Source organism: Periplaneta americana, chromosome 15 (genome assembly GCF_040183065.1).
Source record: "Periplaneta americana isolate PAMFEO1 chromosome 15, P.americana_PAMFEO1_priV1, whole genome shotgun sequence".
Taxonomy (NCBI): Eukaryota; Metazoa; Arthropoda; class Insecta; order Blattodea; family Blattidae; genus Periplaneta; species Periplaneta americana.
In genome coordinates, this window is record NC_091131.1 from 132,969,031 (window position 1) to 132,987,425 (window position 18,395).

At 35.8% G+C, this 18,395-nt stretch overlaps 1 protein-coding gene across 3 annotated transcripts in view; it reads left to right on the forward strand.

The window, feature by feature from the left end:
* The window catches only part of LOC138715347 (excitatory amino acid transporter-like), a 478,475-nt gene that overhangs the window by 443,794 nt on the left and 16,286 nt on the right, over positions 1-18,395 (forward strand). For all 3 annotated transcript variants that reach the window (XM_069848168.1, XM_069848166.1, XM_069848165.1), the window contains 2 exons: positions 8,966-9,100; positions 11,619-11,727. In XM_069848168.1, the coding sequence (XP_069704269.1) occupies positions 8,966-9,100; positions 11,619-11,727 (244 nt within the window). The remainder of the gene's footprint in view (positions 1-8,965; positions 9,101-11,618; positions 11,728-18,395) is intronic.

Genomic DNA, 18,395 nt, shown 5'->3' on the forward strand with positions numbered 1-18,395 from the left:
ATTCGAAATTTTCACGAAGATAGGCTTACACGTTTTATACATCTCTGACACTGGAAAAGTTATTTTTGGCATGCCGTCTGTCCAGCGAATAGGGATTATAAAGAATGGACACTGAGCGAATTTTCCTGTGTTTTGTTTCTCTGTGCGCCAGCGGCTAGTTCCACTTTCAAGTGCTAGAGGTAGTGTAATCGATCATACGCTAAGATAATAATTGAGAATGGAGTTAATGCACAGGATCCAAACATCGCCTACCTTATTGCATAATCCAGTAACGCTTTGCTTCAAATAAATTCAAGTTAACAGCTTTTCCTTATTTCTCAGTGACAAACTAGTTGTAATAATAATATTTTATATTTCAGATATAATACATTATATTATAAAATAATATAATACATTATAAAATTAAGTACAGTATCGAATTCGTTTAATATTCGTATAATAATATAATATAGGTACATGGTTTTATTTCGCGTAAGAGTTTTGTTTTTCCATTTTCAGCGCTATCAAATCATTACATATTTTAATTGTTGTTGGGGTCAACGTCTCAACTCTCATTATAAAGGAACTCTAGAGTCTAGACATTGCAGTTAATGAAGGATTTATTATTTTATGGATCCAATTTATTTTATTTGAGTACATAATGTACCTAGATGTATTAATTGTATGTGTTATATTTCCGCTGTGTCGACTGCTAGCTGGTGTGATGTCAGCGCCAACTCTAGGGAGAAAGCAGAATCTGACGCTTTAGCTGGCTTGAAGGTCATTGAAATCAGCCCGGCTACATCAAAGGTACCGACGCGAAGTGTCCATTCTTTATAATCCCTATTCGCTGGTCTGTCTAGATGTCTGTGTACAGCAATTTCTCATAAACTACCAGAAGAATTTTGCTTCTGTTCAGTATCTAGGTATCAATAACTGGGAATGACACAGATGAAAATATAATAATTTTTACTAAGAAAGTTAATGAATCATTATTTGAAAAAATAACACAAAATTAAGCCTGCTATTTACGTAAAGTTGGTTTAAGCGAGTTGTTTCATACTTCAGATCATGTTACAATCCAATGGTATAGAAATAAATGTTCAAATATATTTTATTTAAATTAATATTTAGGCCTATACAGTAGGCCTGCATATAACTATACCAGTAGGGCCTACCACCAAAAAAAAAAAAAACTCATCCAGGCAAACATTTCAGAGTTTAAAATATATATTATACGAATTGCTTTGCAAAATCAGTGTAATGCTAACTGGTACCCCATATGGAAATATAGTAAAAATGTTATACTTTTCTGAAAAAAAAATATATATATATATATATATATATATATTATGTACGGTACAGAATTACGCCTCCAACTGAAACTTCTTCAGAAAAGAAATTTAGGGCTTAAATATATATTTACGAATTATTTTATAAAATTAATGTACCTAACCCTAACAATTACGGAAACGAAGCAAAAAGGACTCCATTTCTCTGTAAAAATTGTAATTTTCTGAACTATTCGCAAAATGTAAAGTCAGAATTTCTTTCTAGCTGTATAACTTATAATTTAAAAGCCAGAGAAAACCACTTGAGCAGAATGGTCGACTGCCAATAAACATTTTCCTCTTCAGCTATTTGCTTTCCTAGTACTGTTGATTGCTTGACAAATAAGTACTGGTACCATTACCTAATATAGTTAGAATATTATTCGCATTCCAAAGCAACTAAAAACCTTCTAGGCGTATTACATCAGTCAGTTTTATACACCTATTTTCGTAAATAGGAAAATAATCATTGCGTATAGATTATAATCTAATTATAACCTAAGTGGTTACAATGTACGATGACATAAAGGCATGGTACCAGTAGGCTAGTAGATTTTCGCAATCAAAATAAACCGGAATGCAGCCAAATGCTGTCAAAATTAGTAATTTTATGTTTAAAAGCCTGCTAAGTACTGTTCTCCAACCTGGAGATCAACGTGAAAGGAATGTGCTTACTATTGCGTCATCTATTGGAGTGAAGTAGATATATAATATTATCGTTATAACGTCAGTTTAAAAACCATTCGCTCTCCTGCATTTGTTATTTCCTGTATGGAGAAATTAAAAGACCAGGAGATTAACAGTGATCTAATTTTGTAACTAGGGTAGTATAAACAAGTGTGTCAGTGGCGGTTCCTCGTGGGAGGGAAGGGAGGAACGTCCTCCTCACATTTTTCTTCTTTTGAAAGTAAATACCAAATAAAATATGTGCCTTGAAATTCAAGGAAGATTCGATCATTTTTAAGTTCACAGCTATAAGAAAACCTCGGTTGATCGTGTTTTAAACGACGCGCACTCATGTGCTGCTAGAAAACTGTGAGAAAGATGCGAGATTGTTTGTGTGGAGGAAAGTCAATCCATTCCTCCTTTACTGCAGTTAGCACACATAAACAACAGCGCACTAGCGGCCAGAGAAAGAAGCAGAGTTTTAAAGCGAGTAAATGAACGGAGAGAGAGGAGATCCTCCTCTGTATCAGCGCATGGGCGGGAAATAGGAACCGACTGGACATGCAGCAAATTCGCTACCGCTGCCATCTAACGATGCTGCATTCAACCTGACTATAACACATCTAGGAGGAGGCACAATAAAAACAGTTTTAACGAAACGCTATGAAAGACACCATATAAACTTTTTTTTTTTTTTAATTATAAATCAAAAATATTGTTCATAGCACTTTATATAGGCTACTATTCATGGTTTGAAACTTTCAAGGATATTTGAAAGTTAAAATCTTGTTTATATCGCAGATCTTTTTGGCCCCTGAAATTCACTTCCATTCATAGTGTACTGGACAGGGCAACAGCCAAGTTGTCAGTTTTGTACAAATACATTTGAAATTGAAAGTAGGTACTCCAAATTACATTATTTTTAACATAAAAAATTGGCCACCAGCAACTTTGAACAATAATGGTAGTATGACTTTACAAGAACTGATATTCTTCAAAAGCATGTGATACTGAACTTGTAAAATGTACATGTGGCAACACAGACCACGTGGGTGGGTGCAGTGTTCTCGCTTTCCTCAGATTATTTCCCGTTCCCATTTCAGCGGTTCCGATTACGTGTTAGTAGCTATAGTCTCTTCCAACACGTGTGATGCTGTAATAATAATAATAATAATAATAATAATAATAATAATAATAATAATAATAATAATAATAATAATGTAGTGTGCTCGAAAAATGCTGCGAGGTGAATGTCCCTGTAATTGTTAATTTGTGCAATTATTCAACAATGAATGGAAGTGAAAACATTATATATTATGGAAAATTTAGGAAACTCAGTTTACAAGAGCAGATTATTGCTATACAGAAGGGAAGGCCTACCCCAACACTACCTGGTCTTACATGTGTGCTTGTTGGCTAATTTGTAGCATGTTTCATTCAAGAAGGTGTCATTTCGTTCTGTTACCTTCTTTCCTCCTCTTAAGAAATACGCAGGAGCCGCCACTGATGTGTGTATCAATGTTATTGTTTGTGCTGTGACAGCGAGCCAATAGAGATACGAGTCCCCACGTGTGTGACCTTATGACATCTTATGACATCAACATTCATTCACAGCATTACTCCCCTTCGTCTCATCCAGCAGAGACTTTCTCGTGGTTGGAGCACAGTACGAGGCGCATCCAGAAAGTAAGTTTCCCGATTTCTTCCTCTTGAAAGTAAACGTAATTAGCCGTGTCAATTGTGGATGCGTAACAGATCTATGACGTATCAATCATATGCCAGCCGGACAGGTCCCGCCTGGTGCCAGTAGCGTGGCAGCAGTGGTCCGAAATGGAAGCTTTTATTCCTTCTCCCCCCACCGCATTGCGCCAATTGAAATTCATCGGCAGCTCTGTCAGGTCTATGGGCCGAACATCATGAGTAAGCAGATGGTGCGTCGCTGGTGTAGGCAGTTTTCCGAAGGTCGTCAAAGTGTCCATTTTGAAGAGCGCAGTGGGCAACTGTCCCTCATCATGATGATCGTGTTGAGCTGGTGCGGCAGTGCATTATGGAGAACCATTGCTTCACGATTACGGAGCTGAGCAGCCATTTTCCGCAGATATAGCGATCCTTGTTGCATGAGATTGTCACTAAGCACCTGCTGTTCAAAAAAGTGTGTGCCAGGTGGGTGCCGAAAAACCTGACACCCGAACACAAAATGTAACGTTTAGGAGCAGCACTGACATTTCTGCAATGGTATCACGATGACGGCGACGAGTTCCTCGACAGGATCGTCACGGGCGATGAGACTTGGATTTCGCACTTCACCCCGGAAACCAAGCAGCAGTCAATGCATTGGCGGCATTGTGGATCTCCAGTCAGGACGAAATTCAAACAGACGCTGTCGGTACAGAAAGTGATGTGCACGGTGTTCTGGGACAGGAAGGGCATTCTGCTCATTGACTTCCTTCCAAGAGGTGAAACAGTGGACGCTGACCGTTACTGTGAAACATTGCGAAAATTGCGACGTGCCATTCAAAAGAAGAGGCGTGGAATGCTTACTGCAGGTGTTGTGCTCCTCCATGACAATGCTCGACCACATACAGCTCGGCGCACAGCAGCTGTTTTGACGGAATTTGTCTGGGAGTTGTTTGATCATTCACCCTACAGTCCTGATCTTGCTCCCAGCGATTTTCACGTTTTCTTGCACCTCAAGAAATTCCTGTCCTCCGGTGAGCATTTTGGCAACGACGAAGAGCTGAAGACGTCTGTCACACGCTGGTTCCATTCACAGGCGGCAGAGTTCTACGACAGAGGGATACAAAAGTTGATCCCACGATACAAGTGTCTCAATTCTGATGGTGGCTATGTTGAAAAATAGCTGAAACATTGCTGTACCTGTTGCTAATAAATGTTTTCCTGAAAGTGTGTGTTCTTTTTTTTTTAATAGGGAAACTTACTTTCTGGATGCGCCTCGTATTTTATTGTTTTCTAATCCTCGATAAAATGGGAAATTTATTAGGTCTATAATATATGAGTTTCTGCGAAGTAAAAGTGAAATTAAATTTTATGAGACATTTTTGTGTTTGTGTAAAATATAAAAATAATAAATAAATAAAATAAAATAAATTTCAAAATCTATATCAAGGCCCCTTACATTTTCTCAAATAGTTTTGTCACCCTTCCATGTCAACTTTTACAGTATGAATAGTACAGGGTTCACCACTGTGAAGTCCTGATCGTGAAACGAGCAGACCCAGATTCAAATTCTGATTGGGACAAGTTACCTGGTTGACAGTTTTTCCGGGGTTTTCCCTCAACCCATTAAGAGCGAATGCTGGGTAACATTCGGTGCTGGACCCTCGACTCATTTCATTTGCATTATCATCTTCATCCCATTCAGATGCTAGATAACCACAGCAGTTGATAAAGCGTCGTAAAATAACTAATTAAAAATATATGTATGTATAAAAAAAATGGCATAGGAATGTGGCCTGAAACCCTCTTTGTTGTTATCTGTATCGTTATCTCGAGTTTTCAATTAATCTGCCTGGTACTGGTGGTAGAATATTGGCTACCTATGCGATCTCTTTTAAGTCCAGTGTTCACAACGAACACGTTTATGTGGTAGAGGGTGATTGTGGTTGAGTAACAAAATGAGTCGGGATAGAATCACACCATATTTTTTTTGGTATGTTTCTTAATGTTTACAATTTTGTTGTAGTTGTATATGTTCTTTATTTATTTATTATTTTCAAGAATTTTAGCTTGAAATCTAGAAAAATTCACCCGTTAACAAACACATTGATGACATTTAATTTCTACTCAGGATTTTTTCTCGTTGCCAAACTTTCAGAATGGCCCCGAGGTTCACTCAGCCTCCTATAAAATTGAGTACTGGGTCTTTCCCAAGAGTAAAAGGCGATCAGATCGTGGTGCCGACCACACTACCTCATTCTAGTGCCGAGGTCATGGAAAGCATGGGGCTCTACCTCCATGCCCCCCAAGTGCCTTCATGGCATGTTACAGAGATACCTTTACCTTTTTACCAAACTTTCTATAAAAAGATGTTCCATCCAAAAACACTACAAAATGCTAAATCCTAACTTTAAAAGTGCTACAAAATGATAAATTCAATTTTTAAAATGCTAAACTTTTCATTCTAAGTTGCTAAAATCTACCATCCCTAATGATGAGGCAATCCTGACAATTGTGCTCAATTAATTACATACATAAACTTGTCCCAAATATTTTGTGAATAAAGTTAAATATAGTATTTTTTAAATTATCTGTACAAATGTATTTTGTACGTAATTCCGAAAACTAAAAGTTATATTCTTATTTTAATTTCCCAGTAAATCATTTAAGTTATATATGTCATTTGCAGGGTTCGAGCCAAAGTTTTTGACGAGGAGGAGGGTTAAAGTTAAATGTTATAATTAACTTGATCTAAAATAAAATGTATGCCTATATAGTATATCTCTAAAACTCTAAGGCTTAAATAATACCACTCAAAGCAACATAATGCTTGAATATTACAATTCAAAGACATGTACTTCTACTCAAGAAATTTACAAGAAGAGGTTACCGATATCTACTTTGATGTGAAGACATTTATGTGGACTCTTTTCTGTGAGGGATGTCTGTTGCAGTATGATGCCAAGCTCATAGCCAATCTGTTGCAAAAGGTCCAGCAGCAAATCTTTCAGGCAAGGTCCATTAATGGTCAATGTCACAAACATCACTGATAACAATATTTTAGTTTGCATTAGATTCCGAAATATGGTAAGGGTGTTATTCATTATGCTGAAATTCCTTTAACGACACAGGTATTATGTGTATCATTTTCATGAATTTTCTCAATAATTTGCCAATACCGGTACACACGTCTTTTTTCATTTCTTTAAACTAGTGAAATTCCTTTTAATATTTTTACAACAGAAATGTCACACGTTCATGACATCAATTTCAGTATTTTAATATATTTTCGTCACTAAATATGATGTTTCTTATCTTCTAATGACCATGATGCCTTATGAGAAATTTCACAGTCGTGAAAAATTAATTAGTAATGTTAAATCTTATTGTCTTGTTGTCCAGTAATTTGTGAGGTTAGTTAGTTAGTGAGGTTTAAAAAGGCCGCGTCAGCTACTATGGCTATTTGCGCCCTTAATTTTTTAGGAGTTTGCTACTTCAACCTCGTGGATAAATAATTACTAATTCCTCAGCTTTGTCAGAAAGTTGAGAGGTCACATGTCCTTTGAATAACTTTGTAAGTAGATAAGCTATTATACCTGGTAAGGTTTATCTTGTCTCAGTAGCAATAAAACCAAACCCCTTCAAATGAGGATGGAGATTATAAGAGGGTTGTAAATTTTCAGGATTCCTTTCAAAACCTTGTTATTGTATAGACTACCGGAATTCAGTTTCTTGAAAGACAAGCTCAGTGACGGAACTACACAGTACGAAGAGAGATATTTTCTTATTTTATTTTGTGCTACAGAATGTATTAACTAGTCCCTTCCACCACTGGATGGATGGTCGGCATAGCTCCACTCCCCCATCGCCATAACAATACAGACGAAGTAAGACATATCTCCTTTCTCTCTCTTTTCACAGTGAGACAAGATACATCACACAGACTTTAAAGATGAACATTTAAAGCGTCATTCACTGCTGCCAGTACATTGATGCACACTTTTATCTCTGAAGAAACTGTTACAGCATTAGATATTTTGAGCTGCAATTATATGAATAGAAGTCTAATTGTTTCTGAAATGTTCCATAATAAAATCCGTAAACTCATTTTCTGGAGAAAACCATGGAATGTCACTGTTTCGTGAGGGGACCGAATAGTCACTTTCTCTATTGGTAAAGGACCAGATAAGTTATGAATAACTTGATATCGTAGCTGTCATGGTCATACAGAATAATAGTACCCAACGAATATAAAATATTCTTCTTGTTTTTAGTTCCAATCCCAATAACATAGCAATATCTGTCATTTCAAATTCGTTTTTTGGTTTTGCAGAAAAGTGTGAATACAATTTGTCCATAAAAGATTTGGAGTGAAATAGGAAAGACATTATACCTATTAGATACCGGTACATAATGTACTGGAAGTTCCATTTCCCGACCAATTACATACGGTTCAATTTTCCATGTGCCTAAGCATGCAATCTGGGGAGAATATTGAAAGAATCAAGTTGAAAACGCATGTTCAATTAAGGCTCATGCAGATTTTGTGTCTACATGGTCCACTGTGTTGAATGTCATCTTCACTACATATATATATTAATTAGGTAATAAATATTAAATATCAATCCAGTACTTAGGCCTACTTGATTTCCAAAATTGTGGTTGAACCATTAGTGGCTGGTGACTAAAATCTTCGATGAGGCCTCATGTACCTCCCATACAGAATGTTTAATTATTCATGATATTTATTATTATTATTATTATTAGACTATTATTATTATTATTATTATTATTATCATGACAATGCCGCAGAAATGAAGGAAACAATAATAGGCCTAACCTCGAAACCCACCATTACGGAAGAGTTTTGGCGAATCCCTTGAAATATTTTGCGAACTCCCTGGGGTTGGGAAACGATGAGTTATACCATATTAATTATAATGAACAAAATATAGTAGTTACCATAAAATCCTCAAGAAAAAGATGGTTGGGACACATAATGAGGATGAACGAAAAAGAGATTCCCAAAATACTCTTATTCTGTAAGACATGGGGTCAATGAAAATCTAGGCGAAAAAAATTTAAATGATTAAATGGTGTACCGGTAATGGACGATTTGAACAAAATGGAGATTCGAAACTGAGAAGGAAAACACAGGAATAGGATACTTGGAAGACGACCGTTGAAAATGTCTAGGCCCACCTCGGGCTGTAGAGCAAGTGATAATGATGAATGGTATCAAGTAAAAGCTCTGTTTATAATAATGCTCTCTTTTAACAAATGTGTTTTCATTACCTTTCTTTTGTATGCAGTTTAGCATCAACAGCAGCAAGTTTTTCATCTGCCAGTGTTCCTAGTGCAGCTCTAGTACTCATCTTCATGGTGCTGTCAACAATAGATGCCCCAGTACAAGATGTTTCTTTATTGTTCGCTATTGATTGGTTTGTGTAAGTATCAGTCTTCATGTAAGTAATTAAAGAGACCGGAAGTTTAGGCATTATAAATCCTTAAAATAGATAGGCAAAAAGGTATTATGAACAACTAAAATGGGCAAGAAAAAGGCAACACAGAAAAACAGGCTTATTATTGTAATTTTAAAGTTTTAAACAAAATTTTAGGTGCACTTAACAGCAAGAAAAAGTGTTATTACCTGGCTTACTGGTTACACATTACAACCATTTTTTTTTTATGGTCATGTTCTGTCTCCTGTTAGATAACACAGTTACCGTTTGAGAAAATGGCCTCTCAACATCTACAAAAGTTATTGGACAAATCTTAAACAGAGCAACACTGAAGGGTTCATTTCAACTACAACAGAATTGTCACTCCTTTAGAATTTTTAAATATTTATGAGTTTCTCCAAATCAGAATTTTGAAAAATCACTCTCTTAACTTTCCTCTTATCAATAGGCCTAAACCCTTTTCCTCTGGCACATTCTCTAGTCGTTGCACGTCATTTTGCACAAATTTCAATGACTTTGATATATTCTGTCCTCTTTCTTCAAGCCAGGTGATCACTTTTGGCAGGAAACCGAACTCGGCTGCAATGTAAGATAAATCATTTTTCACCTCCGAACTTTCTTGGCTGTAATGGATGGTGTTTCATTCTCCAGAGGGTTGATCACCTTAGTTATATTCGTGAAATGTGAAGTGCAGTGCAGTAAACTGCTGCTGAAATCCATGAGGGAGTATATGTACATCAGGAGCAACGTCTTTAAATGTCTGAATTCGTGACACAGCTTTCAGAAAGATCCTCTTATACTGGAAATCAATTTCTCGTTATCCAGAAACAAACATCGTACCTCTTCTGACATCCTGTGAAAGCCATGTGCTATACAGGTTATATGAGGCATGTTTGGAAAAGCTTTGATTTGAAAGTACAGCGTCAGTGATTAAAAGTAACACGTTATCATGTTGAATTTCTTCAGGCCACATTAATGAACTGATGAATAACTGCGAGATAGTTGAACTGTTAACCTTCTCCAGACACTGATGTAAGCAGGAATGGTTTCATTGATTCCTCTTCTGAAGAAGGATCTAATGGTCCAATAAAATAACCTGTACGATCAGTCGACTCATCAATTGAGATTCAGATCTTATTTTTAGTTTTATCCCAAATGATTTTCATTGAGACATTGTATCATTCACTTAAGCCAGATTGTCGCACTATGCACCGAAAAAAACTCACTCACTAGGCACATGCTCGTTGTTATACTTCTCCAAGAACTTGTCTTAATGTAGGATTTCCTAGTTCCCATAAAGGGATTTCGACATCAAGAAAAACTTTACGTAAGTCGAATGTAAACTGTGATTGTCGACTCAATGTTGCAACAGTGTTACCAGACTCGGGAAGAGCAATTATGCCAATGAAGGGTCTAAATTATACTAGATTCCTCCAAATTATGCTAAATTTCCAATTATTATAGTTTTATTAGTAATTATTTCTATTATTCCAACCTGAAGATCTTAAAAGCACCTTCTATCTCCATCCACCTTTCAGTTTTGCTTAAAAATTTAACGAATTGTAAAGTTTTCAGTCGTGTATCAGTGCACAGTAGATGTAACAGTGCCACATACTGGTTTTAACAGAAGGAGGTGTATTGGTCAGCAGCCTGCACCATTTGAATATTAGCATACCTCTCGCAACGTTTCATGCAGCGATACACAAAATAATAAAAACACACATTTGAATAAATTAAAAAAAAAGACATAGACACTCACTCTGATGAAACTCTGTTTATATTTCTGTTCTCACACTTGCAATTTTTTGTTCGAATTCCCACACCTCTTTTTTTTTTCGGTGTTGAATATTCTAATCTCTTCATAGTTACGGTAAGCTTTTATAATAATAATAAGCATAACATTTCCAGTCGAACTAGCATCGAAAGTGCCGCGGAAAGAAGCAATTGAAGTTTTTTTAACAAGGGAAAGGAAGTTGTAGGGATTCTTATCGGCATAGCCATTGATTTTTATTGCATAGTCGCTAGTCTCAAGAATTTTCTTTATTAGACTTATGCTTCTTGAATATTCTTAATTTATTCATAGTTTTTGGCCCAAGGGCAGATCTTTCACTGGAAATCCAGCATTCTTTGATCTTTCCTATGTTCTACTTTCCTCTTAGTCTCTGCATACCATCCATATAGCTTAATGTTTTCTATTATCTGATATCCTCTTATGCCCTGAACTTTTCTCCCATTCACCATTATTCCAGTGCATCCTTCAGTAGGCAGTTTCTTCTTAACCAGTGAGCCAGTCAATTTTAAACTTTCACCATAATTTTTAAAATATGTACTTCAATAATTTGCAGTTTTATGCATGTTTAATAGGGTCACAGACATTCCCCATAAATTTAGGTTTTTCTTATCCAAATATACAATTTTAATTTATTTCTCTACTCTCCATCACTTTACAAAACCCACTAAAAAGTAGTGTATAATAGAATTTTCTTCTTCTTACGCATTACAGAGATAGAATCCGGACAACCAACAATATGTTGGGAGACTGCTATGCAGCAGCTATTGTGGAACACTTGTCAAAAGAACAACTCATGGCAGCAGATGCAGCTGTATATGAGGTGAGATTCAACAGGGAGATCATTTTTTATGGTTTACATCATTTCAGGCAGTCATAGGTGGTGTATAGCTCCACGAATTGAAACTTGTCTAATACAATGAATACTTAAATGCGATTAAAATATGGTATGCTGAATGACTTTTTTCAACAGACAAACAAAGTGAGATTCTAGATTTACGACACTTGAGGGACCTATCACAAAATAAGAGAGTAATAGACAAAATGTATCTACAGTTCTTTGATCACATAACAATTTAACTCTGAAATTAATCTGATCATTCTATTATGAGGGGTAATGAATTCCGCCTTTTACCTTCCCCATCTCAGAAATGAAAATCGAACATTGGTAAACAAGTAGACTCTGGAAAGATCTTTGTTAACGATATCTGGAAGTAATGGAAATAAAATAACAAACACTACACTTATACGACCACTTACACATACACTCACCCTAGTACACGTCATAACTCTTAACAGATACATATCATGCACAACGTGGCTCGCCGAAGTGGTGTGCAACTTGAAAATGGGTCAGAGTCCTGCCACCTATCTGCAGTATGCGGAACTCGAATCACGCAAGTGAAGTGGGTAGGCATTAGACATATGCACTCACATTACAAGCATTATCACCATTTATGATTAAAAATTAGTGGCGTAGCATGACAAAAAATTATGGGTAAACGCAAAATATATATTCATTTCGAGAACATGCACTAGCTATGTGTTTAAATGATTACATATCTAATGAAGAACTTTCTTGTAAATCAGCTCTATTCGGTATTTTTAATAAGTGTTTTTCCCTGCAAAATTTTTTACTGCAGAAATAGTGGTATAGCTCCATGATTCTTCACCTGCTCAGAATCACATAGCCCCCTACATTTGGAGTATCAAGTACTATATTTTCTAGTTACAATTCCGTATTTCTGGGACGAATTTATTTGAGGACTGTCTATTTATTTTAGACTTGAAGTTCAGCTTCTGCTCAAATTTTAAAGACAGCAAAGAATTATTGATTTTAAGAAATTTAACATAATCAAAAGTCAAACTGGCTGTTCATGTTGATTATCACTTGATCTCTTTCCATTTTTGATAGAGAATGTTAAAAACTGCAGCAAGAAACAACTCTCACAGGAAATACTATCACTTCACTGCACTGCATAAACCGGGATAGATATGTCTAATCACCTGTGAGCAGGGTGTGTTATGTTCTGTGTATTAGGGAGTGCACATTTTTAAAGTGCAGCTACGAGAGCCAAGCAGATGGGAGAGATACCATAGCATGGCTGCAGAAAATTTATTTCTGAGGCACCTATAGTGGATTATGCGTAACTTTATTAACTTTATCAGAAGTTAAAATAAATCTGTTTAGAAATTTCAGAACATTTAAGAAAATTATAAAAGATACCTACTATATAAATTATTTCGTGAATTTTGGGTAGATGTTACGTCACTATTACAAATGTATCTGTAGGAAGAATACCGTAATATTGTCCTCATCTGTCATCCTCAGATCAATTTAATAGCTGTATACAAAGATAGGAACAAAAAACAGGGTAAATCTTTCTAGAGATGTCTTTATACTTGAAAAAAAGTGAAAGTTTTTACATAAATTTGAATTAGTCAATGTTAGATTTTGCTAAGAAACTGCTTAATATCGAATGGAGAATGTTTAAAGTACCTACGCTAATATAAACTAATTATTCTGTTGTGATTTCTTTCTTCATAAATTGAACCATGTCAGCGTAATTAAATTTAAATATATCTACTCAATTATGTTTTCCGTGAAAAATAAGAGAAACTCATTTCGATCCAAAAGACAGGAAAAGAAAGAAATCACATGCTATCAAAAGTTTGTTACTATGCCACGATGTGATGTTGTCAGAATAAGCATTGAAAATCTTAACAGAATATAATTTATAGTACAGTTATTGCTGATAATAAAATTTTAAGAATGTATTGTTAGCTCAATGATTACCTACCTATAAAGTCTTTTGTACTGCAGCATTATAAACAGTCTTTATTTTTAGTGAAAAATCTTCCATAATATGCCACATTACTGTACTAGTGGCTTAGAACAAGGAGACTAGGAGGACAGAGAAGGATGGTGGAAAAGAATTTGGGAACAGGAAGATGCTTGATCATTTAAAAACCTATTCTATATAGAGTGACTCGTAATTATGTACCATAAAGTATTGCAGAGTATTCTATACATCAAAACAAACATATTTTGTCATATAAACGTATCACCGATATAGCATTCTTATCAAGATAAGGTAACATTGTGTTATTTCAAAGTTAGTCTGCCTGTGCACAGTATAAAGAATACTGTGGCCTGTGGCTAAAATCGGAACAGTCGGTGTTGTTTTGTAGTTAAGAAGAGATGTATTCACAGTTGGCCATGTCTTGTAGTTATGGTGATGTTTTGTTGATTCATGATGTTGAGTATTCGCGAGCTTGTTTTGACAAGGTTCTAACTGATAAAATCGGTGAAATTGAGATTGTGTACTCATAACCTTTCATTCAATCAGATCTTTATAGAAAACTGACTTTTATTGTTATCTGTTGACAAACAAAGAAATTAGTACTGTGCCATAGTTCTATCTGCAATAAAATTGGTTATTTTTTTAATTTGACAAGGTTGTAACTACAAAACCATAGCTCATGCTTTTGTTCTGCAGTGTTGGCGGTTTAAAAGCGCATTCCTGTTACAGAAACGTTCTTGGTTATCTACTCATTGTTGGATACTCGTATAAATAATTTTTCCTGAAGTGACTTTATTTATGTTCTGTTAGATTGAATCTTAGAATACAGTCATGAGTGAAAATAAATCCGAACAAGATATTTTCTCGAACAGTGATTCAGGTGATTTCGTCCCACCTACTTCTACCGAAACCAACCAATAGTGTAGAAAATACTGCTAAGTAATAAATTGAATTATTTCTGTAACTACAGTGTGTCCAAAAAATCGAACCAGTTAACAATATTCGCAAGAATTAAATTTCTATGAGTGTCATAATTATCCATTAGACATTGTTGTCACATACTACATTCCGGAATTAGTTTTCTTTTAAAGTAACCTTAATCATGACCCCTTTTTACCATATCACATAATATTATAATGGTGTTATTTAAAATTTTGTATACACAGTGAGCTTAATAAATTATTTTATTACTATTTTCTGTTACTGTTATAAATATGTTACGCCTTGACTAACAGGAAAATAAAACTCAGAAAGTCTGTGGGCTTATAAAGTAAGTAACTTATAATGTTGTTTTAAACATTAGAGGAAGAAAGTAAAAAAGACATCATGACGTAAAAAAACTAAAATTTTCTACATTATGTGAAGATCTATTCCTCAGCCATCGAACGTGAATATTTATTGTGCGACAGCAACAGCAGAATATAAAAGTAACATTACAACAAACAGTTTCAAAACGGATGTTGATGAAAATGAAGTAGAAAAAAGGAGTACGGTTGGAATTGAAACTAATACAAATCGTGAACCACCTCAAAATACATCAAAGAAGAAGAACGTACGGAAGGTTATGGCCAAACCAGTATCGTGGAAATGTAATATGCGGAAGAAAGCACATCAGGAAGGTAAGGTGTAGACTATGTGAATCGTAGAGGAGAGGAAAATCTGTTTCATAAGAAAATGTAAATATACCAAAAATGTCAGGCAATATGCAAATATTGCCTGACAAAGAATAACTAGAGCTTCATAGAACCTATTACTTTCTGCAGTCTCCAATAGATCTAATAAGACTGTTAAAGCAGGTGAACCGTCGTAACTCTTATCGGGTAATACAAATGAGAGCAGAAGATATCAAGGATTGTTCAGCAACTGTAAAGCTGTTAAATTAGGGCCTACAAGACTGTTCTATTCTCGCAACTAGCTACTGCGAAGTTCACAAAAACATAGGCCTTATCATGAAATCAAATACAAATTAACCCATGGAACAGATGAACAAAAGAAGTTGCTAATATCAATTTTAATGAACACAGAGGAGTGTTGAAGCCTGTTCCACAGCATCAATGCGTATTTTGAGTATCAAACCAAAAATCCAAAATAAGAAGATTGAACTCTCAGATTTGAAAAAGGACATCAAAGCAGCTATCCCTTTCATGGCTCTGCAAGACAAGTTAGTACTCAGCGACCCACTTAGTACAGACTAAATACATTTTTGTTTGAAATAGTGTCACAGTCCAATATTATTTTATAGTTGATACCATAATGTTCTTTTTTCAACATAGATTTACGGGGTTTTAATTTTTTTGTCCCTATAATCTGGAGTTGTAACTAACACATTTTTGAATAGTGATTAAAAAGTTAGTTTGACAAGGTTGTATGTGCACTTACACCTTTGTAACTTTACTGAAACGTCAAATTTAAAGTGACAAGGTTCTAACTGCATTTTCGCTAACTCAGATTCTACGATTTAAAAAGAAATTTTTTAAAGAGAACTCATTAAAACTACTTTCCATTGATATCTAAAAAGGTATATAAAATTATTTCGAAAAATATTCATAAATAAAAAAGTTATAGTATAATGAAACTTTAAACTAAATTTTCTCAGAATAATGGTTTTTGCAGTTAGAACCTTGTCAAACCAAGATAGCGTATTGTAACTGAGATTAGTGTTATTTTTATTTTACTGAATTGCATAACATAACAGTTGGCATTAATACAGAATGGAGGAATCATACACAAACAGTGAAATCGATAAGATCTTGACTCACAGTGAAGTAAGAAACAATTCTGCTGCTGCTATTCGCATCTACACTGAACTTTTTCCTGCCCAACAACACCTAACTCCAAAAACATTTGTAGCAGTGGAATGTCGCCTTAGGGAAACCAGTTGCTTTGCACCTGTGATGAACAATGCCGGCAGACCACGAAGTTGCAGGACTACTGTTGCTGAAGAAAAACATTCTGTGTTCTGTAGACCGTTCAACAGGTACAAGTACATGGTGATTAGCTAAATGTCATCACATGTCTCAGAAGTCAGTGTGGAGAATTGTACATGAAGCATTACTCTACCCATACCAACTATGACCTGTGCAAGAATTGAAAGGAGAGATTGATTTTGAATGTCGGAGGATATTCTGCGAATGGTTACTTCATGAAAATGCAGCTGATCGACATTCCTTAAGCAAAATTCTGGTATGGTACTGGATGAAGCAACATTCACCAGAAATTGTATCTTCAATTGCCACAACCAGCATGTCTGGGCGTACCAGAATCCAAATGCTATTGAGGAAGTACATTCGCAACAACATTTCTCCATCAATATCTGGATGAATGTAATTGGGGATATCCTACTGGGACCATATGAACTTCCTGCACGATTAATGGGTGCTGCATATTTACGCTTTCTGCAGACTGAACTAACCCAACAATTGGACGTCATACTACTGGCAACACGATTTAACATGTGGCTACTTCAAGATGGAGCATCTGCGCATTACGGTCGTGCTGTGAGATTTCATTTGGATGAACGATTCCCAGGCAGATGGATTGGATGCAACGGGCCTATTGCATGGCCACCGCGATCATCCGATCTCGCTCCCTGCGACTTTTGGTTGTGGGGTCACATGAAGGGACTAGTTTACTCCCAATGATACACTAGGAGACAGCATCTGTTGAATGCAATCATGGCTGCAGGAAATACAATCCGGGACACACCTAATATCTTCCAGTTAACAAGACATTCATGGTGAAGGAGGGCAGAATTGTGTTGTGAAGTTAAAGGTGGACATTTCGAACATCTTCTATGAACATGCAATGTCAATAAAAATCCCTCTAAGGAAGTACTTGTTGTTTGTATTTCTAAACTGTTCTCATAACGAAGCTGTCATGCCCAAAAGTGTATATGACAAAATATGTTTGTTTTGGTGTATAGAATACCTACTATGCAATACTTTATTGTACATAACTACGACTCACTCTGTATAGCGTACCAGTACTGCCAACTAAAACGTCGTGTCTTTTATTATGATGGCGTAACTATTGTGCCATGAAGGTAATATTATGAAATGATTTGCTGTGCTATAATATTTAATACATCATTGTTGTCATAGCATCCCCTTTCTTCATAGACCATGATATTGTAAATTTATTTCAACTCAACAATGGAATTTTATTCTTCCAACAATAATTCCTTTCTACAATTCACCTTAAACGCTCTCGTCAACAATAGGATTTTCACTCAACTCAGTATTCGTTATAGCACTCCACTGACGGCAATGACAATTTACTCTGACTATTACGAACAACAATGAACTGTTAATCTTAACTAATATTTACAAAGCACTATTTACAAATCAGAACTATCAGTTCTCAGTTCACAGTTTTTCTAGCTCAGTCACTCGAGTTCACAGTATCTCGAACCACAGACCTTCAGAGACAGTTCACTGTACTCGAACTCAGGTCCCTCCAACTGCGGTCCACTGCACTCGAACTCAGGTCCCTCCAACTGCGGTCCACTGCACTCGAACTCAGGCCTTCGGATGCTGTCACAGTTGCGGACGCACACCCGAGCCGAACTCTGCTACACAAGACTGGCTTGCTTGCTCTGGCTTACTCACTGACTGGCTGACTAATCAACTGAAACTCAAACTGAAACTGCCCGAGTTCGCTGGCGTTTCTTCTTTTATAATCACAGCGA